At 45.2% G+C, this 25160-nt stretch overlaps 2 protein-coding genes across 2 annotated transcripts in view; one reads left to right on the top strand and one right to left on the bottom strand.

The window, feature by feature from the left end:
* LOC308392188 (nuclear factor of activated T-cells, cytoplasmic 3-like) overlaps positions 1-19017 on the top strand; it is a 28549-nt gene extending 9532 nt beyond the window's left edge. Inside the window, exons 2-10 of the mRNA XM_080875110.1 lie at positions 3011-3689; positions 5057-5455; positions 5539-5698; positions 9534-9733; positions 11565-11737; positions 11911-12051; positions 12157-12212; positions 14981-15674; positions 18879-19017. Coding sequence (XP_080731236.1) covers positions 3011-3689; positions 5057-5455; positions 5539-5698; positions 9534-9733; positions 11565-11737; positions 11911-12051; positions 12157-12212; positions 14981-15674; positions 18879-18997 — 2621 coding nt within the window. The 3' untranslated portion in view covers positions 18998-19017. The remainder of the gene's footprint in view (positions 1-3010; positions 3690-5056; positions 5456-5538; positions 5699-9533; positions 9734-11564; positions 11738-11910; positions 12052-12156; positions 12213-14980; positions 15675-18878) is intronic.
* Positions 19018-20066: 1049 nt separating this feature from the next.
* pdcd2l (programmed cell death 2-like) lies at positions 20067-24605 on the bottom strand. Its single transcript, XM_080875111.1, has 2 exons — positions 22926-24605; positions 20067-20673 (listed from the first exon to the last, which is right to left on the bottom strand). Exons 1-2 carry the CDS (start codon positions 23407-23409, stop codon positions 20072-20074), a joined length of 1086 nt encoding a protein of 361 aa, XP_080731237.1. The 5' UTR covers positions 23410-24605; the 3' UTR covers positions 20067-20071.
* Positions 24606-25160: the final 555 nt, after the last annotated feature.

Below are 25160 nucleotides of genomic sequence, written 5' to 3'. Positions count from 1 at the left end.
TCTGTGAGGCTTTGCAGCCCTGATGATCCACCAGGACAATCTCAGCAGTGTGTGAGGAAGAGGAGGAGGAAGAGCCAGCAGCAGCTGACAGATGGAGAGAATAGACAGACTGTTCCCTGTTTGTGAAGGACTGCTAGGAAAGTTTAACAGAACTGTCTGTGCTGAATCAGTCTTATTAGGTAATGTTCAAATAATGTGATCATCCCAGTGTTTCCAGTGTGGGAGAAAGTACTCAGAGTACTCAGGGCCTTCAAGTTACACACTATGAAAGGCAGCAACAAGTTTAATGTTCAGAAACCTAAAGTCTGTATCAGCAGCAGAATGGAGCTAAAATAAATGTTGGTTTCAGTTCTATGAAGCTTTGAGTATTTTGGATCAGTAGCTGCTGTGTTTGTTGCATCATATTGCTGTAACTGTTTATATGCTTTATATATTCTGAGCTAAGTTGATCTATAGTGTTACATCATATTCTATAAGGATGTTATGTGTTTGTATACTTTCTGCCCAGTTTGACCCATTTAGCAGACGTCAGCCTGTTTAAAGCTCTGATATCTATTCTGTGTGACTTACAGCAGTTATGACATGGTCTGATTTTCTCACCCAATAAAGGAATATTTAATACATCAGTCTACTCTTCATTTTATCAGAAACATATATATACTATTATATATTGTACATATATTTATTAGTTTCAGATGTAGCCATTCTTGTATTTTGCTTGTTTACATTATTGTATTTTGCACAACTCTGTTGCTTGTGAAGCTCGCACACAAGAATTTCACTCACATGTGCTGTACCAATGTACCTGCACATGTGATGTGACAATAAAAGTGATTTGATTTGAAACAGCTCACAGCTTGTACATTTTCTTTTTACACATGTATGTAAGCATTTGAGCCAAATTTAGTAATGCCAACATACTGAAGGAACAACATTTGTCTCTTATATATGATACACCTATATATGCACTGTCAATATACATTTTGAACCAGCTGCAGATGTCAGAGTAACAACTGACTGACCCCCACATAAAGTGCGTTACAGTAGTCCACAGGGGAAGAAATAAAAGCATGGATCACGGTTTCAAAGTGCTGCCTAGAAAGAAACGATTTCACTCTTGCCAGTCGCCTTAAATGATAAAAATGGACTGGTCCAACTTAAAACCAAGGGCAGTAACAACAGGTTTAAAATAAACCTCCAGGGGTTCCAAATGAAAAGAAGAGGACTCACAGGGGCCACTGGGTCCAAACACCAACAAATCTGTTTTCTTTTCATTCAAATTTAAAAAGTTTAGAGCCAACCAAGCTTTAATGTCATCTAGGCATGTCAAGAGAGGTTTTATTCAGATGCCATCCTTCGGCTTCAGTGGCAAATAAATTTGGCAGTCATTCCTATATACTTGTCTTTGAGTGAAGATTTAAGGTGGTAAGACATGTAAATAACTGCAACTTGAATCTGTACTGAAGCTCAGTATTTGACAAAGAGTTCATGTTCACTGCTGTAATACCTAATAATGACTAATATAATAAACCATAATATTGTCCATATTATATTTACATTACCAAAGTGATATGACTTTAGTCTCATGAACAACATTAGCTAATTGTTATTTACTAGCTAATCTTAAATGACTGTTCAGTACAGAAATGAAGCCCAAAAATCATGTTTTACTGTCCTGTGGTCTCAGCCTCAGATACTTATCAAATCACACAAAGCTCTTGTAGAAACAAACAAACAAATGAAAAAAAATATGTTCTCCTTCATTTCTGTCAAAAAAAGTTGTATGACACGTTTCCAGCTGTTAGTATCATAGTTGCTAGGCAACCTGGGAAGCGCAACGGAGACTAGAGCCCATGTGTTTGCAACAAACTTGCCGTTTATTTTACAAATCGAGCTCAACACTGCCCCTAGCGTCCTGGAGCACTTCCGTTGTGATTTGGAGTTTGCATGTGTTTTGGATTTTGCATGTGTTTTGGAGTTTGCATGTGTTTTGAATTTTGTACGTGTTTTGGAGTTTGCATGTGTTTTGGATTTTGCATGTGTTTTGGATTTTGTATGTGTTGAGGAGTTTGTGCGTGCTATTTGGAATTTGTAAGTGTTTTGGAGTTTATACATGCTTTGTCTCTAGGGGCCACCGTACAGAACCAATGAAACAAATCAACGAGAGTTTTAAAAAATGACGCTATTCATCACTTTTGTACCTTTTTTTTAACCTGAAATCATGACGCATCTCATCGTTGGTGAGAGAACTGAAATGAAGTTGAAGCTTCAATCAAGCAAATGAACAGAAGATCAAAATGAATCGACAGAGGAGGAGGAAATGCGTCACGGCGGGCTGATGTGGTGATCACAGTTGTGATAATTGGGCTGAAGCAATGTTTTATCACATTCTGTTTTGTTGTAGTGATCTTTACACACGTTGGTTTCTTTTTGCCTTTTTTGGAGGTTTTTATGTCGAATGATGTAATGACAGGAAGTCAGCCTGCATCAAACATGTAAAATACTCAAAGATGTTGAAATTGTGAAACTGTGCAAGAGCAAAATTGAAGCTTAATCATGTTGCTGTTACATCTGTAGCCAAATGACATGACAGTCATTTTTACATTAAATGATAACATATCGACGAGTGTTTTTCAGCCTCAAAGCAGCACCCCGGGGATGTGACTGCACACATAATATCTAAACTCTGAGTAATCTATACGTGCCAAACACTCATTTCCCAGTACGGCCCTCAGAGAAGATATCTAAGTCTTTGCTCTATGAAGGTCACATTCTTGGGATGTGAGGATGGTCTTGTTTTTGAAATCCTGTTAAACTCTGCAGGAAACCCTGTGGACTTCATTTCCTCACCGCTTTCCTGCAGGTTCTCTCCCAGCGACTGATGAATATTACCTGTCAGGTGCAGTCGTCTGCTGCAGGACAGCTACACCATAAAAAGAAAACCACACATTTGCAATGCAAATGATCTCCTGCCTGATTTACATGTTGTTTTCTTTACTCCGCTTCGCAGGTCCAGATCTCGATGTGAGGACGTTTCCCTCCTCCGCGCAGGCTCTGGTCGAGCAGCCCTTCATCCAGGAGCTGCAGAGTTCCCCCTCATGTTTCACCTCAGACCCACATGTTGGATACCAACTTCAGGGGCCCCAGTACGGTGCCCAGGTGAACCCCAGAGCCTTTGACTGCCCCAGCATTCAGATTACCTCCATAGCACCAAACAACCATTTGGAGCCCGACAGTAGCCAGGATGTTTTGGCAGTGGGCGGGGCAGAGGGGGGTTACAGCGATGCATCCTGGTCCAGAGACCAGCTGTACCTCTCTCTGGAGCCCCGCTACCGGGATCCGGCTCTGTGCCCGAGCCCGTGCAGCAGCCTCTCCTCCAGGAGCTGGATCTCCGACCTCTCCTCTTGTGAGTCTTTCTCGCATACCTACGATGATGTGGAGGGGGAGCTACCTGATGCCGCCCGCCTCGCTATGGGTTCCCCCCTCGGCTCGCCTTTTGGTTCTCCGGGCTGTGGGGGCGGAGCCTTTGGGGTAGAGTTGTGGCAGCAGAAGTACCAGCATCCTTTGGCCTTCAACCCGGCGCTCTCGCCCCATCAGTCACCTCGCCAGTCGCCCCGCCAGTCACCGTGCCACTCTCCTCGCACCAGCGTGACAGACGAGAGTTGGCTCAACCGCCGGCCCACTTCCAGGTAGATATCGCCATGGAGACCAGATGTCTTAATTTGGTTCATTTCAACCATTTCAAGATAAAATCACAACAGGACCCTTAAGTAATCGATACTTTAAAATTAAAAAAATAAACATATTATTATATATTAATAAATAATGAACTCCTAATAATTAACTGAATAGTCAGAGTTGTGATTAAAGGTGTGAATTTTGGGAAGCGCTTGTTTAGCGAGTCAGGGGACGGCTCCGGAGCCGCATGCGGCTCTTTAGTCCTTATAGTGCGGCTCCGCCTGGTTTGGGAAAATAATTTAAAGTATTTAGCTGAAGTGTATTATATTTAAATTAGTTCTTTTTTTAACTTGTAGTTCTACATTGGAAGATTATTGTGATATTGACATATAAATATAAAATTATATTTTATTATTTTTTCATCGCTCAAAATAAGCGTCACACTCGTGGAAGCCAGTGTAGCCGCCGAAACGCCTGCATTTATCGAGACTTTCAACCCCAGGTAGGCCAATTATGGATCTTCGGATCCACATTATGTCAGCAGCTCCACCGTGAACTTTGTTAAAGACAAACGCCGCTCACGCCTCACAGACGACAGCTTACAGTCCTGTAAAGATGAAAGTGACTTCGTACAGCCCCGACCTGCAGACGCTGTGCGCAGAGGTTCAGGAGCAGAAGTCCCGTTGTAAACATATCACGGCAGACCCGACGATGTTTCCATGAACACGCTTTTCACACACGGTTGCTGACGCACACAGCCGGCTGTAGCTTTGCAGCTCACAGCCCGACACACACCAACACAACAGCACAGACGTTAAGGCGGCGAGGCGTGATTGCGGGTGCTGCTCAGGTGCGTCCTCCTCCCCTGCAGCGGCGCTGCAGACCACGCCCCGCCACACTTTTAACCAGGTAAAATACATATTTAGAATTTTGTAAATATTTATTTTTCATTTCTTTAGCAGCAAAGTGCTTTTTTTTTTTTTTTTTTTTTTTTAAGTTATTTTTAAAAGTCAGGTCAAGGCTCCAAAAGCCCAAAGGCGATACAACAGTTTTCGTTTCTGGATCATTTTAGTTCAGCTTTGCTTTTGTTATATTTCTTTAAGAGTTCAAAATGTGTTAATTACATAAATAAAATGTAATTTTCTCTGTAGCACTTCATGGATTTCATAAGCAGCACACCTTAGTTGTTCACACAAAGGTAAAAACAATATATACAGTGTTATCTTCATTTTAGATGTCAACAAGTATTTGCGGCTCTGTTTTCTTTTGCGTGGAAACCGGCTCCAAATGGCTGTTTGGGTCTTAAAGGTTGTGACCCCTGGCCTAAACACATTCAGATGTGCATGTCTGAGTCGTTGATCCCGCTCTGCTTTCTCAGGCCGTCATCCAGGCCAACCTCCCCCTGTGGTAAGAGACGCCACTCCAGCGCCGACCCTCATGCCCGCTCTCCGTCCCCTCACCACTCACCCAGCCCCACACCAGGCGCCTCCCCACGGGGCAGCGTGACAGATGAAACCTGGGTGGGAAGCCCTGCCGGCGCCCTCGGACCCCTCCTCATGTGCGGATTCCCTGAGCTGGACGTTCCCTCCAAGACTAGGAGGACGTCGGGGAGTCAGTTGGTCCTCCTGGCAGGTCAAGTAGACTCCAGTCTGGAGTCCTTCCAGGATCCTCCCGCAGAAGAGGGGCGGGAACAAGAGGGCCTGGCCGAGCTCTTCCTTCAGGTGCCCTCCCACTTTACCTGGAACAAACCCAAACCCGGAAACGCCCCTCTGTTCAGGTGGGCCTTACAGCATTCAGCAAATAGATTTGGGTGTAGTTCGGTTACTAGCTGATGATCACATCTGTTTTCTCTGCCTTCAGGACCTCATCGCCCCCTCCTTTGGACTGGCCTCTGCCCAGCCAGTATGACCAGTGCGAGCTGAAGGTGGAGGTCCAGCCCAAGTCCTACCACAGGGCGCATTACGAGACGGAGGGCAGCCGCGGATCCATCAAGGCAGCTGCTGGACATCCTATCGTTAAGGTGCGTCCTCACTATCACTTTCATATTAACCTTTTTTGTCACCGAGTTTGTTTAATCTAAGCTTGTTCTCGATTTACTTTAAGGTGAGTTACCTTGGCACTGACTTAATATGTGAGATTCAAGGGTATTATAGAAATAAACTGAAATGATATTGGAGTCTTTAAACTAATAAACAATAGAATAAGGACGCTCGGGGCACTGGTGCAAAAGTTTACTGAGGCAAACTACAGTGAGAACAGCCACTAAGGCTATTACCAGCTGAAATGAAAGTAAGAGCTTTCAGTGTTGGTGTGATAGAAGAGGGTGCATGTGATGGGTCAACATTAAAATAAAAACTGGATGCATTTTCACTGTTCTCACCACAGCCATGTTGTTAGTCAGACAATGCCATTAAAATGCTCCAAAAGGCTTCAACAGCACAAACATATCCCGCCTAACAGACAGCTAGCAGCTACAGCGGTCTGGGGTCGTTTTCTCTCTGTTTTGACCTCCCGTCCACACTGAGACGCCGTTTTCAGTCAAGGAAAACGCAGCGTTTTGAAAACGCTCTCCAAAGCGGATACATTTGAATTCAGTTTTTGCGTCGCAGTGTGGACAGCGAACCCAGAGCCTTTTTGAAAACGATGACACATTGTAGTCATGTGATGCAGTCATGTGACCAATTAAACTAAGATAGCGGGGGTATTATACAGCAGTTGTTTTGTTTGACAGCCCTGTTAAGGATTAATATCAGTCTGTACGCGCTTCAGAGAGCTTTTCTTCAAATTCTTTATTTCTCACTCACTTTTGCAACTTTGTACTGTTGTGTTACTCGCAGCAACAACTCCACCTCATTGTGAGTCCATTTAAAAAACTCTGTGCTTTTCCGCGACGTTTCAAAGAGCCGGAAATTAAATAAGCTGCAGACTGAAATGAGGCAGGCCAAATCTTCTTGCGTTTTGCGCTTGCACAGTACTGAAACGTAAGCGTTTTCGGCCGTTTCAATGTGGACGCACAACTCTGGGAAAACGACGGAAAACGCTTGTGTGGACGCGGAGCGTTTTCAGACGAAAACGCAGTTTTCAAATCTATCCGGGCCAGTGTGGACGTTGCCTGTGTCACCATCCACCTGTCAGAGGCCACGCCCCTAATAATGCAAATTTTAAGGCTTCACACAGTTTAAACAGGTGAGTCGTTATGAAGGGTGAAATTATCTTTAAAGACCAAAACACCTTTTCCCCCTGTTTCATGCTATAAACGTGTTTAATACTGCTGTAACAATTTAACATGGGAGTCTATGGGGACGTCTGAGGCCTCTAGTGGCCATTAGAGGAACTGCAGGTTTGACTTCGTTTTTTGTTTAGGCTGTGGTAAGTTTAGGTTTCTGAAAATGAAAACAGTTCAGGTAGATGAAAACAAGCTTCTGTGCCTGCTCGTTCAGTTTTTGGTACTCTTCAAACAGTTAAGTGTGAGTCTGTGGCATAAATAATAATTTTAATAAAAAGCTGAAAGCACCGAGCCTGTGGTGACCCACGGGAGATGGAATCACAGGTCGACTGAGGTTGCGTGCTTTGCCGATGTGTCGAGTGAGCGGCCCCGCGGAGCCTGTGGATCAGACAACAGAGGCGGCCTGAGACAAGTAAAGCCTCCATCAAGGCCTCGCATGTAACGGACACCAGCAGGGCTATTCTGGGTGGCACATTCTCAGGCCGCCGCCAAGGCTAGAAAAGCTTCCTGCTGCAAGACGTGCTAAAATTTGTTTGGACTTTTTATATAACAATTGGAGGTATAAATGTAAGCCAGGCTCGCCTGTCCAAAGGTCAAAAACACACATAACACCTCAATCAATCAATCAATCAATCAAGGCTTTATTCGCCTCGTGCAGGTTGCCCTGCAGTGCCCTCTAATACTCGCTAAGAAGGAAATTTGCAAGAGATTAAAATAGTAACTGTTAGATTTCTCTTTCAGTTCTCCTTCTTTTCCTTCTGCTTATGTGACCACAGTCGTTTTCTCTCCGTCTCAAACATGCTTCATGTGTTCACTCCAGCTTTATTTGTGGCCGGGAGCTTTTCAGTTCAGATATCACTTTTGCTTTGCGATAACCTTTTTAATATCAACACCCTTCCTGAGGACGTGTGACACCAATGATCAAGGCCACTTACAGCTGAACATGCACATAATGCTGCCTCCTCCGTGTTCGGAGGATATTGTCATCAGGCCTCTCCTCCTCTGTAAGTTATTCCTGGTTTCATCTGTCCAGATGTTTTTGTGTTGTTGTTTTTCTACCTTTTCAAGACAAATATCACAAATTGCTTTGCAACAAAATGCTAAAAAACAAATGCTTTGTCTCCTTTAGCTCTCAGCCTTGATGCACAGGCCCTGATCACATGACCTTAGGTCACGATGTAAATGGCCTGTATTTATATAGCGCTTTACTCGTCCCTAAGGACCCCAAAGTGCTTTACATATCCAGTCACACACACATGCACACACTGGTGATGGCAGCTACATTGTAGCCACAGCCACCCTGGGGCGCACTGACAGAGGCGAGGCTGCCGGACACTGGCGCCACCAGGCCCTCTGACCACCACCAGTAGGCAACGGGTGAAGTGTCTTGCCCAAGGACACAACGACCGAGACTGTCCAAGCCGGGGCTCAAACCGGCAACCTTCCAATTACAAGGCGAACTCCTAACTCTTGAGCCACGATCGCCCCAGTACGTTGGTAGTTAACTACTCTCTGATGTAGAACAAATCAATCAAATCTTCCAGAAAATGTGGCAAGAGGACCAAGAGTTCCCATTACCCTTGGACACAAACAGACTTCTTTGTTTTTTCAATCGAGAAAACTCTCAGCGATCTAAGTTTTAGTAGAATCTAAGCAAGATCTGTAACATCCTGGGGCTTTACAGGATGTCATCAGCATAGAAGTGACGAGAACCTCGAGAGGAGAACCTCTCCAAAGCAGAGCCTGATACACCCACCCAGTATCTCCACCTGTCGAGCATAATGTGATGGTCACCAGTGTCACAGGTAGAGCTCAGGTCCAACATTAGCAGGAGTAACTGGAAGCTCTCGAAACTTTACAAAACCAGAAAGAGGTTTTTGAACAAAGATGCAGGCAGATGTTTCCAGTTCAGTAAAGAAATGGATACAAATCTTTCCAAAATAACAGCCGAGCTGGAGAAAGAACAGCTGGCAGGCAGGAAGATGCTGAAGGAGAAAAAACATTTCTCCCATTACAGGAAATTTCCAAATAATGTCCTGGGATTAGTTCCTCTCTGAAACCAGTTAACCAGCCTAGTGATGGCCTCCCTCACTTCATCTCTTTGGACCTCATGCTGAGAGTGAACGGCTAACACATGGAATCACCTCCAAGTCTTTTATCTGCTTAAGTTCTCCTGGATATTATTTGGATAATATTTAGGAAGTAGGCTTCACCAGACCATGAAACTTACTTCTGAGCCTCTGAAAATGGGCCTCTGTATAAAAGCGACGGTACTTCCTAAACAGCTGATGCAGGACTTTTGTTTGGTGGTAAAAATACATCATTGTCCAAAAACCATCAAACCATTTCTTTAAATAAAGGTCTGACCACTTGCGTCTATCCCTCAGGTGGCCTTCATGCTAAACTACACATCTGTGTTTTTCCCCATGGAAAAATTCCCTGCACTGATCCAGCCAGCACGAAATGAATCATTGTAAAACTGTACTGTGAGATATCACATGTCGGCTTCACATCCAACAGTTTAAAGTAATTTGGAGTCCAGAGCGTGACGTTTCAGGTTGCAGTGGTGTCAAGGTGTTCGTCAGGATGAGCAGCTGCTTATCAGCTCGTCTTTCTTCCTTTCCTGTAGTTGCACGGATGCAGCGAGCAGCGGGTCGGTCTGGTGCTGTTCATCGGCACCGCGGACGACCGATACATTCGTCCTCACCCCTTCTACCAGGTCCACCGAGTGACGGGGAAGACGGTCACCACCATGTGTCAGGAGAAAACTATGGATTCCATCAAAGTGCTGGAGATCCCTCTGCTTCCAGAGAACGACATGTCTGCCAGGTAACGATCACGAACCCTATAAGCCATGCACCGTCACTCAGGTGCTCCTCATATTGTTTCAGCACAGAGAAGAGCTTCGAATGTCCTTCAAGGAGCCTGAAGAAAGACGATCAAATCAAATATTGACTTTTAAACTTGCTGCTTCTCCATGTATATTTCTGATTTTTTCCTAACAACGTGTAAAGAACGGGCGGGTGTTGTTACGTTCCCCTGAGGGGTCTAGGCGGTTAGGGGGAAGTAACAAAAAGTGTCCGGGTCAGAAAAAGGAGTCAAGGAGGCAAAAGGGTTAAATTAAAGAGTTTTATTAAAGTAGCTCAGCTAAAAGAGACGGATAAGCCGCTATCACCATTTAAGGAAACAAACTTTCCACCTACCAGACACCATAGCAACGGTTAGGCATCGCCTGTGGAAGCTGCCAACCCCATCTCAATGGGTTCAAAATACTGACTGAGGGTGGCCCCAGACCTTCAAAACAATGTCCCATGTGATAGCCAGGGCTTTTTTTTGAGCCTCACATGTGGAGCAGGCAGTCAGAAGACCTTACTGGAACAGTTTTCAGGTGTTTCTTCAGGACAGGGGTACAGGCAAGTTTGTTAGCAAGGGGTGCAGGTCTGAGTGGTGGTTCTACACACGATCTGTCCCCCTGCAAGTCATTTTGAGGACCCGAGAAATGGTCAACCAGCGGCAGCTTAGGGTTAGTTGACCTCTTACACTGACTACATGACACTACTAAGCAATTATGGTGTCTCAATACTTTTGCACAGCATATCAAACCATTTACATACAGCTGCTAATTATACTTAATGCTCAGCTACCCACACCCTGGGTAGCTGAGTCTTTATCACGTTCCCAATGATATCGATCTTCACACCAGCCTCGCTGCCAGAAAACCTTTCATGTTACTGTTTTTTCTTCATCTGAGCAACAAAACACGGTAACAATTTCCCCAAAAATGATCGAAATGATCCCAAAACTGGAGAGAGCAATTTTACTTTGAACACAAAGACGGAAACACTCAGGACGTTTGTTCTGAAGGTGTTTCGTGACTGAGGCATCTACGAGGTTTCGAGCCCTCCTTTTAGAGGAGGGGAAATTACAAAGATCAGCTGTTTGTGACAGGAAATAACATCGATAAGAACTCAGCATGGTTTTAAAAACATACAAATACACGGCCGCTGTCTCTTTAGGCTTAACGAAGGTCAGGAAGCCAGATTAGAAAGCGCAGCAAAAAATAAAGAGCTGTGGTACAGAGTCTAGACACACTGTAGAGGAGGCAGGAAGCATGTAAATAATGTCACCGTAATCTCAAACATTTAAAGAAGGAAGCATGTACATAAGTCGATAACGTTAGTCTGCTGCTTGTTTGCAGGCAGCGTGAGTGAGCTTTAAGTGGTCATGGCCACAGGATGGCTTTGCTGTGAGCTCAATTATTCAGTAACTAGTAGTAGTACTAGCCATATATGGTGGTGTTGGGTTAGAGCTGTGAATAAGGACCTTGTGTTCACAAAACGGTTTGTACAGATCCTTGAGGCCTTTTGTTCTCGCGTCAGCAACTTTCAGCCACGCTGTGGTTTTCAGGCACGTCAGGCTCATTTAACAAAACTAATAAGCGGAGGTGTTTGTAGTCAGATGGGTCGCTCCTCTGTGGATCTTGTTTCACCAGTTTCTCGCTCCCACACTTCAGCTTCATACCTTGCACAGTCTTCTCTGCAGCTGGCAGGAATGTGGACCTGAACCACAGTGCACACTGCGCGAGCTCTGGTCCACGTGTGGACAGGTAGTTAGCAGTTGAGACGATGCGTTCTGATAAACGGTGCCTTTTTTCTCGTAGCATCGACTGCGCCGGCATCCTGAAGCTGCGTAACGCCGACATCGAGCTGAAGAAAGGAGAGACGGACATCGGGCGGAAGAACACGAGGGTGCGGGTGGTGTTCAGGGTCGCCATCCCTCAGCCGGACGGCCAGATTCTGTGGCTGCAGACGGCGTCGATTCCCGTGGAGTGCTGTGAGTCTCGCAAACAGGAAGCTTGTGTTCCTTTAAAGCACGATCGTAGAAGAAGACGCAGAGGCAAAAATATACTGCATGTTTGTTAATGCTCGAGTTACCTTCTCCGTTCTGTTTCCTCTGCAGCACAGAGATCTGTAATAAAGTCCTAAAATAAACCTGTTGCTTTTCAGCCCAGCGCTCAGGTCAGGAGCTCCCTCAGGTGGACAGCTTCAGTCCAGCCAGCGGCTCCGTGGAGGGAGGACAGGAGCTGCTCATCAGCGGACCCAACATTTCCGCTCAGTCCAGGGTTGTTTTCATGGAGAGAGGGCCCGGTAAGATCGCCTTATTAATTTACTGCAACTTTAATAAGGTTACATAAACTTCTGTGAGCCTGATGATTTGTCTGAAGGTCTAACTCGTGTGTTTTGTCCCCTCAGATGGAAGATCGCTGTGGGAAACCGATGCCAGAGTCGTGCCTGAAAAATGCAGCGGAGTAAGTACGAGGAGTGATGGTGATGCAGCACACAGACGGAGAAAGAGTGAACGATTTAAGAATCCAAAACTTTTTGTTCTCCCTCGAGAATGAGCTCCAACTCGAGCAGCTGTTGCAGTAAATCACTGCAAACGCTCATCGAGGCAGCGTCGGCATCTTTGAGACACGGGAAAACCAAAAAGTTTACATTTATTTCTTTTTTTCCTCAAACAGAAACTGAACTCTTCATGTTTCAGTTCAGTTACCATCCTGACTTCCAGCGATGATAAAAAACAAAGTGACTGGGTTCTCACAACAAAGTTCTTGTTCTGACTTGTGCTGTAAATCAAGCGCACCCTCCCATATACAGCTGTACGCTTTGACCCCGCTCTGAAGGCTCAAGTTCACTCTGAGTTTGTTCAGCTGGATCTGAGATCGGGACGGATGAGCAACGTTTCGACAGGAAGGATCAGTAATGTTTGCAGATGTCTGAGCGTCTCTCGCTCAGTCAGCTTTAGGCAGAGCTCAGCTCAAATGTTTGTTGGCTCCAATCAATCAGTCCAATTTTATTTGTCAAAAGTCCTTGACATAGAGCAGGAGGTATTTACTAATTGGGAAGTTGGTGGTTTGATCCCGTCTGCACGGTGAGATGCTAACCCCAAGTTGCTCTCCGATGCGTCCACTGGAGTGTGACTGTTAGAAGCACAGAAGAACATGAGTGTATGAGTCAGGGAACGATATGGGCTCAAATTGTGGTCATAAATATTTTGTACTTGTAAATCAGGATTTGTAAGTGTAAAAAGAATTTGTGTGTGTGTAAAACAGATTTGTGTGTGGACTCAGCCAAAAAATACGTGAGAAACTCTGCACTCAAGTTTCAAGTTACAAGTACGAATTTTGACCCCATTTTTCTTCCTTTCATCTGATTGGCCAATGTCATGTCAATCACAAATTTAACTATCCAATCAGAGAACAGATGGGTTTGGCTATTGGAGGGGTGCTTTATGGAGCTTCAGGTCTTTGAAGGGAATAAATGGCCTTTTACATGCCAGTGCCAGTGTTGTGGAAATGACAGTCTTCTCCAGTGGGGATACTTACAAAGCTTTCTTCGTTATGAATTAGCATACATGTTTTTATTGAACATTTGAAGAACTAGCAAAAAAAACCAAAAACTCTTAAAAAAAAACAGAGCTGCTGCAAAAACCCACAGAGCCCAGCAGACAGCAACAAATTCTGGATCCTTGGCTTTTAGTTAGCGGTTAGCATTAGCAGCACATCCTGCTCTGATGTGAAAGGACTTTTATGCTGCGCACTGTGACTCACAGCCATGGTCCCGGGTCAGCCCTGACTTTGTGTTAAACTAATCCTAAAGTAATGATGGTATTTCTAACCACTGATATAGCACAACTTTATCCTTTCAACAGCTTCTGAACGTTAGGGGACCTAGCTGCTATCGGATATTTATACAGTTTGAAGATGGAGGATCTCTATATAAATATCCGAAGAAGAAGAACCAAGAACACGACTGTAACGCGCTACGCTGCAACGGACCGAGATCTTCAAGAACACATGTTCAGGCGTGTTTCAAGTTTCCAGTGAACGTGTGAATGAGTCAGAGGCGGCTCTTTGGCATCAACTCGACGGACGTGTGTGAACACGCATCGTTAATTAACCATTAGCCAGAACAATCAAGATGGGTCTTCCAGCATGGCGGTGACCCAAAACTAAGGCAACAGAGAGCAGCTGAAGACGGGTCCTGGAGTGGCCTGGCCAGCCTCCAGACCTCCACAGATTTTCTGTGGAGGGAGGTGAAGTGGCAGCCAAGAGAGCTTCAGAGTTTCTGTAAAGAGCAGCAGACCAACATCTGAGACGAGTACAAACCTGGTGACCAACTACAAGAAACATCTGTTTGTGGCACTAATGACTGAATTAGATTTGACCTCTGCTGCTTAATAAGGACAAAAGTCTTTCTAAGTTAAATATGTGATAAATGGTGTTGCAAGCATAATTAAAATCAGTGAAAGCAGTCAGGCGTCTGCAACCTCCCGAGGTTTTACAGCGAGGTGTGTCACTGTGGAGATGCCGTCTTTCTTCTACACTCAGACTGATGCTTACTGAAAACAGCTCGACCTCAGGATGAAGAAACTTTTGCCCGGAGTACTTTTGCTTCATAGCAGCACGGTACTGCGATCTTAGTTTTATTGCAGGATCCTGCTCAGTTGTGTTGGTGCGTTGATCTTCGTCAGTGCATGCAGCGACGTGCTTTTGTTGCTTCTCGGTGTCCGAGTGTGATTTCAGCTGTAATGTTTCTTTGTTTGCCTCCTGATGTCCGGCTGCACAGTGAGCGGAGGGAAAATATTTGGGTCTAATATTTGTAGTCTCCCCTCGGGCCCTGAAGTGTCGAGCTCACAGAATTTTGCTCAGGTTTTTTCTCTGAGCATTTGAACGTCTCTTAAGATGGGGACCAAGATTCCCTTTATAGGAAGTGGAAAGAGGAAGTTACAAGCTGAAACCTCCAGCGTTACCACGATAAATTTCAGACATTCATATAAATACTGTTTCCCCTTTTTCGTAGTGCCATGAAGCCTTCTTGCCGAAGCTCCTCCTCCTTCCTTTTAAGTGCGTTTTGCTGACGCGCTCAGAGCCTCCGTGTGGCTGCAGATCAGAGTGCAGCGCATGTGTTAAACCACATCATTTAGGTCCAAACGCCCAAAATACAAAATGCATTAGTATGTAAAGCAGAAAAGCAACAAATGCTCATGTTTTATAAACGTGTGTGTGTGTTCCAGTCCAGCATCGTGGTGGAGGTTCCTGTGTACAATAAGAAGGCGACGTCGCCGGTCCAGGTCCAGTTCTACGTCACTAACGGGAAGAGAAGGAAAAGTGTGACGCAGAGCTTCACCTACCTGCCTGGAGTCAGACACCACGGTCCTCCCGCTGTCGCCACAGTCAAGCAGGAACGCTGGGAGCCAGATCGCATCTCCCAGAATCCACCTGGCTTCAGCTTGACGGCCTCGCGCAACGGCACGCTCAGTCCTGACGTGGCGTACTATGGTTCCTGTGACCTCCTGGTGCAGTGTGGTCCCCAAAGCAACCCCCATCTCCACCATCCTCACTCCTCTGCTCCTCTTCAGACCCCTTTAATGTATCCTCAGACGTCCTCGGTCCCGCTCCAAGTCTCCTTGCCTTCGCAGACCACCTTGATTCCCCTTCAGACCTCCGTCATGGCTCCTCAGATCACCACGATTCCTCCTCCAGCCTCTTCTGTCCCACTTCAGACCTTCTCCGTCCCTCCACACTCCTCCCCTGGTGGATCTCAGAGGGACCTGTCTCTGAGTCCCAGGAGTACCTTTGTGACACCCGCCAACCCCCAGAAGGACTCTGTGCTGGCCGGGCCGGGGGAGGCGCTCATCATCAAGCAGGAGCCGGAGGAGCAGCCGCCTCTGGGATCTTTAGGCCTCCAGGAGATCACGCTGGATGATGGTAGGAAGCTGGATGTTGACCCAGATTTACTCTTGATAAAAACAAAAAAGCTTCTTCCTGTTTTTTTCACAATAATATACATTTATATTTATCAACATAATATACAGATGTGAGGTCAAAGTAATTTTAATCATTTTAAATTATGGAAGTGACAGCTGTGCGATAGGACCAAAATCTCATATCCCGATATAAGACATTTATCGTCCTGACAACGATATAAATCACAAAAAGGTAACATTGTATGTAAATTCTGTGAATCTTGGGCAGCTCGACTTGCGTGAAGTGTTTCCAGCTGCGCGTCCTTTACCTGGAGTCCAGTGTTTTAACCGATGCATGAAACGATACCTCCAAAGGTTGATTCTGTTTATCTGGACGTAGCGTTTTGTGGGAGAAATGTTTCGTCATCATCAGGTGACGTCTTCAGTCTCAGCTGACTGCAGGTTTCCAGCCCACTGAAGGAACAATGGGCTGGGAGGTCAGTTCCTTCATCTTAATTATGCAAATTCTCATGAACATTGATCAACAACCACTGATGTCCATGAGTCCCATTCACAGAGAGGTGGGCAATGGCTGCAATCACAGCATTGTAAGATGGTGACAGATGTACCCTTAGGCCCCCTCCTCGATTCAGAGACGGTCTTTCCCTTTTCACGTAAATGGCCTCCTTGACTCCGCCCTCAAACCAGCGTTCCTCCCTGTCCAGGATGTTACATCCTCATCATTGAAAGAGTGTCCACTGGCCTGTAGGTGTGAATAGACTGCAGAGTCCAGGCCTGACGAGTTATTCGTGACACAGTCATCTCAGGCACAGAAGCTCCACCTACTTGCTATTTTTTAAGGGGCAGCCAATTTGCTTAAAGGAGGAGGAGCTAAAACTGCTTGTTTCTGATTGAACTGAGGGGCTGCACAAAGACTCATTATGAGATAAAGAAGGATTATTGTGAACTCTGAATGATGCAAAGCTGCCGTGGTGGAGTCAAAGTATCAAAGCATGAGCAGCGTTCGTCTTTTTACCTCGTAAACCTGCTTGTTTCAGTCTGTTCTTCTCATGTCAGTGACACCATGTGTGCACTCTGTCGCTCTGTGATGTTGGCTGTGTGCGTGCGTATTGCGTTTGATCTGGGTTAATAATAGCTGTATTTGCTGCTCTGAATGGTGCAGGTGGAGGTTAAATTTGTTGGCACAGGCAGCAGCTGTCCTCGGGGCGTCTGATCTTCACGCTGTCTTCCTCCATAGCCTTTCAGCTCGAATTTAAAACCCCGAAAATCAGAACCCCCCCCCCCCCAGAGGAACGGCAGCCTGCTCACAAACTGAAGCACCTACAGGAGCTTCTCTGGCATCCCATTCTCTTTGTGGAGGGCACCACAGGGAGTTTGTGGCTTTTGAGTTATGTGACTCCTGAGAGATTGATCTGGTTTGGAGATGTGATTTATTTCAGATATTTAAATCAGTCTGTCAGTGCAGAGAGTAGAAGTGCGACATAATAAAGTTTAATGTTCAGGATGTTCAAAAACATTGTTATGCTCACCGCATCAGCACACCGGTAAGAAAACTATGACTGGTTATACAATATCTGTGTGCGTGCGGTGGCTGATAGAAGTGTATTTACACGATTCTGAAACACATTAAAAATGAAAATCTGGATAATGAATGTTCTCCGTGCCTGCATGATGGACACTTTTGGTACTTTTTTATACTAAATTAGAATTTAACACCTGACCTGACCTTTCATTAAAAGATTGATAAAGTGATGTTGCCATGGACACAGCCTGGGACCCTGCTTTTACTGTCTGCATTCATGCTGGAAATCCAGCTTAAGGTTTCTGTCGTCCTTGAGGTCCTAGCAGCAGGAGCGGCACAATGGTGCAGTGGTTAGCACCATCACAGGAGGTTCAAAGGTTAGAACCTGCCTTTGTGTGGAGCAAGCGTTTCCCCGTGGCTATATCGGCTTCCTCTGTTTTGGTTAATCGGTGACTCTAAAGTGTGTGTGTGTGTGTGTGTGCGCGCCTCAGGTTTCACTGCAGAGCTATGAATAGACCGAGCTGTTTGCTGCTCTGCAGATGAACTCAGTTTTATCTTTTGCTGCTCATAACGAGCGCACTGCAGTGTGACCGCCACACCTGCTCAGCACATTTCAGTCCTGCTGCTTCATGATGTGGGAACAGTTTGGTATTTAATGGACGGGTTAGAAAAGCAGAGCAGAGGAGTTAAAGAAAGCCAGTTTGTTTAATTTGTTGCTGTTGGAGTGAATCAGGGAGCTGAATGTGATGGATTAAAGCGTTTGGAGAATTCGTTTAAAGCACTTTGTCCTGCTGTGCCCCCGTGTGGCCGTGCTCGGTACTGTAACAGAGTTCCTAACTGGGAAGGTGAAGTGTTAGAGTCTGCAGCCACAATCAGAACTAAACCTAAGGAAAGGTGCTTAAGTGCTTCCTTTATTAACTCCTTCTTAGTGCTCATGGAGACTGGAGCATCCTTCATGAAAGGAAAGCACCATCGGTGCAGGTCATGCTTGAAGCACTGATTGTGACTGCAGAGCCTTCAAATCAAACTGACCTCTGTCCAGTAAACTGTGTCGTGTTATTTTAATTTTACCCTCAAAGAGCCCAAAAATCAAAATATGGCTGGTGAATTTCAGCTTCTCTGCCAACACAGCAGCAGAGAAGCTGAAATTCCATCCATCCATTCGCTTCCGCTTATCCTTTTCAGGGTCGCGGGGGCGCTGGAGCCTATCCCAGCTGTCATAGGGCAAGAGGCGGGGTACACTTTGAGGGTAGCTTTGCATGAGTCACACCTCAGAGTAATCCCTCCTTCTTATGCTGAGCCCCACTGCAACCCCTGAGGTTAAGCATCGTTCAAAACTAGCCATCCTAGCTCCTCCCCCTTCCAAGAAAGTTTCCCTCTGATTGGCTGGGGCTGCCCCTCCCAAACAGCACGACCACGCTGCAGTCTCACTCCTTCAAAGACAGGGATCGGGTTCAGTTTGCAGTTGAATGGGATCGAGTTGGCGATTACATGCAGTCTGATAACAAAGCAGTTAACTGCTTAATCTGCAAAAGGTCTGCAGAGTCCAGCCTCAGGTCTGAATCCAACTCGTCTGCAAATGGTGACGCAGTTGCTGCATGAGACCAACAAACCGACACAGGTGCTCAGCAACGTTTGTTTTATTGGAATAAACAGACCACAACGTTTCTGTTTTGTTTGCAGTGAACGAGATCATCGACAGGGACATCGGTGGCCTGGTTGGCGGCGACCAACCCGACCGGTACGACTGGGAGCCAAAATCCGGCGCCGGCACCTTACCGTTCTGCGGAGGCCCTCAGTAGCACCAGCGCTCTCAGGAACGTCGTTTTTCTTCTGCTGTTTGCACAAAGTGCTCCAAACTGATCTTCAAGTGCCTGAAAACGTCAGATGACCGTTTCCTCGTCTGTCTCAGGAATTTTAGAGAGAAACCGACTCGTACCTCACAGACAAACCAAAGATTTAACTTTTCATGAGCGAATTGGAGGAAGATTAAAGGGCTGAAATTTAACTTTGTTATAATAATTCTAACAATCGGTAACGTCAGACGTAAAATAAGAAAATTCTGTTATTTATTGGCCAGTAAATTACAAATAATCTATTTTTGATACTCTGGATCTGATCCTCAAACCTGAAATCCTTCAGCTGATTTACATTTTTATAGCTTTGTTTTACACTCGTTTACATTTCCTTCGCCCGGTTTAACGTTGACGCTTCTCGACCGAACTGTTGTGGTGTGACACGGCGTTTTAGAAACATGTTTACGGTTGAAGTAAAAAGAAAAACAAACTTGTTGTGTGTCCGAGTCTTTTCTTTCAGAGGATTTCAGAGCCCGACGACCAACACGTGCGCTGAAACAGCAACGTTTCATTACAGGGAGGTCAGAGGTCACGGTTGGTAATATTCCTCTCTACAGGAACAACCAGAAGCTGCTTGGAGTTAAAGCATGACTCGCGCATGACGACAGCTGCTGCTGTGTTTGCAGCAGTAAAAGATTTTAGAAAAGAAAAGATGACGAACAAACGAGCTGCAGCAGAGACTTTTAATCTTTTCTAACACTCGTGTTGATGTCGTCTTTGGAGCTCCTGTGTTCAGCACCATGAAGTCTGAAGGACCAATAAGAGCAGCTATGGTTCAGTGTCCCGCCCTCGTGTGGCCGTAAGCAGCTGTAACGCTCTGCCCAGGCCCGATGACTAAGGCACATCTTATATTTTCACATTTTAAGGCAAAACCTTTAAAGCCTTGAAGTAACAAAAGCTGCTGCTTGGTCCTTTTTTAACACGAGCTCGCCTCAGATTTTTGATCTTCTGACATCATGACCGGGTATAAATAAACCGCGATCCCACCATGATGGCGACGGCGAGCTTCAGGTTAGTCCGTCACACAAAGAGCTGCTGGTCTGGGTCGGTTTGAACGAAGCAGAATTCCTCCACGGCCGAGTCCGACCTGGATGTCCAGCAGCTGTCGGCGCAGGTGTAGACTAGCACCGTCCCAAATTCCAGCTCCACCCCTGCACCGCCGCGCTCCCCCTGCAGCAGGCTTACCAGCGCGGGCATCAGCTGCAGCTCGAATGTCCGGGATCCTCCGCAGGAGCCACACGCTGGCACCAGCTGCGCCACGTTGGACGGCGGCTCAGAGATGAAGAGCGGCTTCCCGCCGCGGCAGTAGCGCAGGATCTGCTGCGGACACACCGAGATAATCTTCATGAACCTGGAGAAGACGGCGTCTCCGTGTCGGGCTCCGGTCTTCTCATACTTCTCGTCCCCGCCTCCTCCGCTTCCCTCTAACTCCCCCACTGCCACGCCCTCCCGCCTCTCGTACTCCCTCAGCAGCTCCTGAGCGTGCTCCAGGTCGCCGTCCTCCCCGCACACATCCGTCTCCTCCACCACGCTGATGAAGAATGGACAGAAGGCGGTCACGTCCTCCTGGGAGTCCCCCAGACTGAGGTCACAAAGACGGCTGCTGACGTCCGTCTCACCAGCTGTCAGGGGAAAAAAAAAAGAACCATAAGACGACCTCACCTGCCCGTCAGAAGGTAGTTCGCACTACAGCGCTCCCTGCTCTCAGTCTGACTCTAACAGGAGCTTCACTTTATCATTTATTAGAACCAGAGATGAGCTGAGCAATAGGCTCACTGTCTCAGACTTCCATACACTTTATTTTGGATTATTACAACCATAACAGAGAGGCCTGGGGAAAAGGAAAAAAATAAATAAAGGTGAAGATGGTTAACAGGAAGAGAGGGGGAGGGAAAAATAGAGGAGAAGAGGGATGGAGAGAGACGCCTGCCGAGGAAGGAAAATAATAACAGAGACCACAGCAAACGCTAACATGACAGCAAATAATAAATGTAACTGAGCAGCACACAGAACTAACAATACAAGAGATTTTTAATTCAGTTCAGTTGCACCAAATCACAACAACAGTTGTGGCACTTTATATTGTACAGTAGATCGCACAATAATACAGAGAAAAACCCAACAATCATGACCCCCTATGAGCAGCACTTTGGTGACAGTGGGAAGGAAAAACTCCCTTTTAAAAGGAAGAAACCTCCAGCAGAACCAGGCTCAGGGAGGGGCGGGGCCATCTGCTGTGATTGGTTGGTGTGAGAGAAGGAAGACAGGATAAAGACAGCAGCCGACCAAGATAGGCTGTATCCCAATTCAGGGTCTGCAGCCTTAAAGTACGCAGCCTCAACGATCCTCAAGGGCCGCGTACTAAAAGACCGCTAAGGCCGGAAGTGCGAGGCTTGTGTAATGGGACGGTCTAGCCTCCGTTGCGCTGATACTGTTGTTTGTCAATAAAGTTTTTTAAAAAAAAGCCTCCGTCGCGCTGCCCAGGTAGCCTAGCAACCATGATACTAACCACTGGAAACGTGTCATACAGCTGTGTTTGACAGAGATGAAGGAGAAAATCTTTCTCATTCTCTGTAAGATTAAGCTCAGCTATTGGACGGCGTATATTTTAAAGTAAAGGCTTTAAAACCAAGTTAGTACAAACGTCACTAATGTCACATAACTTTGCCGACATGTGGCCAACAGTAATGTTTAATGTTCTTCGTTATTAAACATTTGCACATAAATAAGTGACATAATATTCAGTACTTAAAGTTTACTCTTCGGCCGCCCCTCATCCGCCGTTTTTTTTTCTGCAAATTTATCCACACCCATCGCTGCGCTATGCATTCTGGGATATGTTGGGCCACGAAGTCTACACCGCCACATCCTTAAAATTCAGGGAAATGAAGGACGCATTTGAGGGCCGCATTTCGAGCAGCCTTCGAATTGGGACAGCCTTAGGCGCGCCGCTGTGACGTAATCGGCCTTGAAATGCGTACTTTAAGGCTGCAGACCCTGAATTGGGAGACAGCCATAGTGTGTATCTGTGAGTACACCTGTGTGTACACCTGTGTGTTAAGGTGGTCCAAGCTGACTGATAGATCTGCCTCCCATTTCATAATAGGAAGAGATATAGATTCACCTGTTTTGGAGAGCATCTTGTATATTTTGGACAGGAATTTGGAGGTTTTGAGATTAAGGAATTGTACCACACTCGATGGTGTTTGTAATTTGACTTTATTAGGCTTAAATTTCCTTTTATTATAGACTTGTTGATATTGTGAAAATCTATTCTTGTTAATCTCATATAGTAAAACTAGTCTGTCAAATGGGATAAAGTCTGTTCCTTCTAATATATGTTCCAAGTATTTAATTCCTTTACTACTCCAATCTGGGGAGTTAATCATATTATTGTTCTGTAGTATGTCGGGGTTCTTCCACATAGGTGTGATTTGCATGGGATTAATGAAGTCAGTCATTTTTATTAACTATGCTGTCAGAGGAGCTGATGCTATTGAAGCATACATGTCCTTTGATGTTTCTGTGAATGGTAGGCCTGAAATCTCTATTTTATTGCATAGTGGCTGTTCTGCGTCTGGGCAGGGCTCCTCTAAGAAGCATGTTTGAACCACCCTGAGATGAACTGTTGGCTAAGAAGTAGTGCTGAAAGACGACCTCTATCCTTGGTCCTTTGTAGTGTAACGAGAAAAGATCTTCAAATTTACAAGAACCTCAAAGGCACGAGGAGAAAAACTTTAAATTAATGAAAAAATGGCTATGAATTTATAATCTATATATAAAATATGGCATCCTTTAGAATAAAACTTTCACATTTTAAGAGAAAAAAAAAGCGTCAAATCTTTGATAAAAATGCAACTCTGTCCAGCCCTACCTGCTGCCTCTGCAGCTCCTGTCTCCTCCTTCACAGCTGTGTTCTGCTTCGCACCTCCTCCCCATCCATCATTATCTTCCTCTCCCCCCATCCCCCAGTCGTCAGCGGTGTCACACCAGTCAGTGACCCGCATAGGAGCCTCCTGAGCCGGTGCAGGCGGCCCGGGTGTCCGCACCTCTGCCTCCAGGCACTGTGAGCGGAGCACCGCCCAGCACTCTGACCGACCGCTGCACTCAGCTCCCGGGCACGCGAAGACGTGGAGGTTCCTGTGGTGCGGAGACGTGTCCACGGGGCAGTACACCTGCACCACGTGGACTAGCGGGACTCTGCAGCGGCCGCATCGCGGTGACCGGGCAGCGATGCCCGGCGGCCAGTCCGGCCGACCCCCTACTTTGTTGGTCAGATAGGAGCACCGGTGCTTCTTGGAGTCGATCTCTCCGTCACACAGCCCGAGCAGAGACACCTCCTGAGCGCGTGAGGCCATCTTTTAAAAAAACAAAACAAAAAAAACGCCGACCGGAAGTGGAGTTCAGCGTGGGAGGTCCCTCACCAAAATACCACCGACTGGAGTCAAATGAAAATATAGACACGGGAAGTGTGTCACTGAACTATAAATCACACGATACACGAAATTACACGATAAAACGAAACCATTGTTTTATCAATATTCTAAATATTTTATATTTATTATAATATATAACTATTTATATACGCCGTTAGTTTACATTTTCACAGCTTTTAAAGATTTTAACTTTTAAAATTACTGTAGAAAACAGTCATCGGTCCAAATATAAGCGCTTGTGTTTCATGAGGGGCCAAATTCAAGACTTTGAAAATAAGAGTGAAAACAGCGAAGAGATGAAAAATTGAAGTCTCCGTATGTTGTATGCTCATTGTGTGTTCAATAAAGTTATTTTAAAATAAATAAATAAATAGAAGTCTCGACTTCCGACGCCGTGACAAGCAATTTCCGGGTGTAGCACTTTCAAATTAAAAGCAGCTTCCAAAGTGAAAGCTAAAAAGAAAAAAACAACTTGAATTTATCAAAGTTATTTACAGTTTTATAGATTTTTTTTTAACCAATAAATACATTTCATCAGTTTTTAAACTGCTGTGTGTATTCAAACAAATGTTCAGCACTAGTTGCTCTCTTTCTTTCCACTCTTTATAAGAATTTAGGAGAATATGAAAATGTTACGAGGAAAAATTGGCAAATTTACGAGAAAATGTAAAATATTGTGTGGAGAAACTTGCAAACCAAGAAATAAAACAGAAAAAAAATGAAAACTAAAATTAGAGGATGAAAAGGAAATTGATACGAAACCTTTCTAACATAAAAGCCGGCAAATTTATAAGGAGAATGTTTAAATGTATGAGAGATAGTAAAATTATGAGATTTGTTCAAATAAATTACACATTTATGAGGAAAATGGTCAGTTTACAAGAAAACTGACAATAATTTTATTAGAAGGAAAACAAAATCTGCAAATTTATGAGAATGAACTCAGAAATTCAAGAACAAAACAAACATTAGACACATTAAATAATTGGTTTTAAGAATATTTTTCATCTCTCTATTCTTCGCTCTTCCTCACCTGATTATTATTCTCAATTATTAGTGAGTTATTTATTAATTTATCTATCTTTTCTGCTGCTGTTTGATGGTCTGCGCCCTGTCCTGTAAGAATAAACTCACTTCACTGCACCATTATTGGAGCTTCTGTGTTTTTTAGATCAGATGATAAAACAGCTGCAGTGGCTTTGAAACCCTGCACAAATCCTTCAGGGATTAAATGAATGATTTGACAGAAGCTGGTAATAACAGGATTTTAATATCTACGTACAGCCAGAGCCTTTAAAAATGATCTCTGGGAGCGAGCCGAGTGTTCTGGTTTCAGTCTGAAGAACATGTCCCTGAATGATTTAAACAAAGTTAGAACAGACCGATTTCTCACTATAAAGCAGTAAAGAGCTGGCTGGCTGCATAATTTACGGCCTAATGTAATTACACGTAATCCCTCCTCGTGTATACATTTTTCTCTACATTGACCGTTTCCCCCTCAGGGCTGCTGCGGGAGCTGTGAAATGATTTCCCATGGTGTGTAACCGCCTCTGTCCTCTCCTTTCTCTGCTAATTAGCTCCAGTGTGAGGAGCCTCTGAGTGGAGCCTCCGTTAGTGAAACCACAGCAGAGGTTTCTGTGAATCAACACGTTTTAGCCCATTTACTGCAAAGC

This window comes from Rhamphochromis sp. 'chilingali' (genome assembly GCF_963969265.1).
Source record: "Rhamphochromis sp. 'chilingali' genome assembly, chromosome: 2".
NCBI classification, from domain to species: Eukaryota; Metazoa; Chordata; class Actinopteri; order Cichliformes; family Cichlidae; genus Rhamphochromis; species Rhamphochromis sp. 'chilingali'.
The sequence above is the reverse complement of the archived record's forward strand: the minus strand, read 5'-3'. Positions and strand labels throughout refer to the sequence as shown.

Bases quoted from the DNA above. Each gene is read 5' to 3' on its own strand.
- pdcd2l (XM_080875111.1), bottom strand. From the start codon at position 23,409: ATGGCCTCACGCGCTCAGGAGGTGTCTCTGCTCGGGCTGTGTGACGGA. The intron at 20,674-22,925 runs GTAGGGCTGGAC...TTCCCCTGACAG, and splicing joins AGGAGCTGCAGAGGCAGCAG to CTGGTGAGACGGACGTCAGC.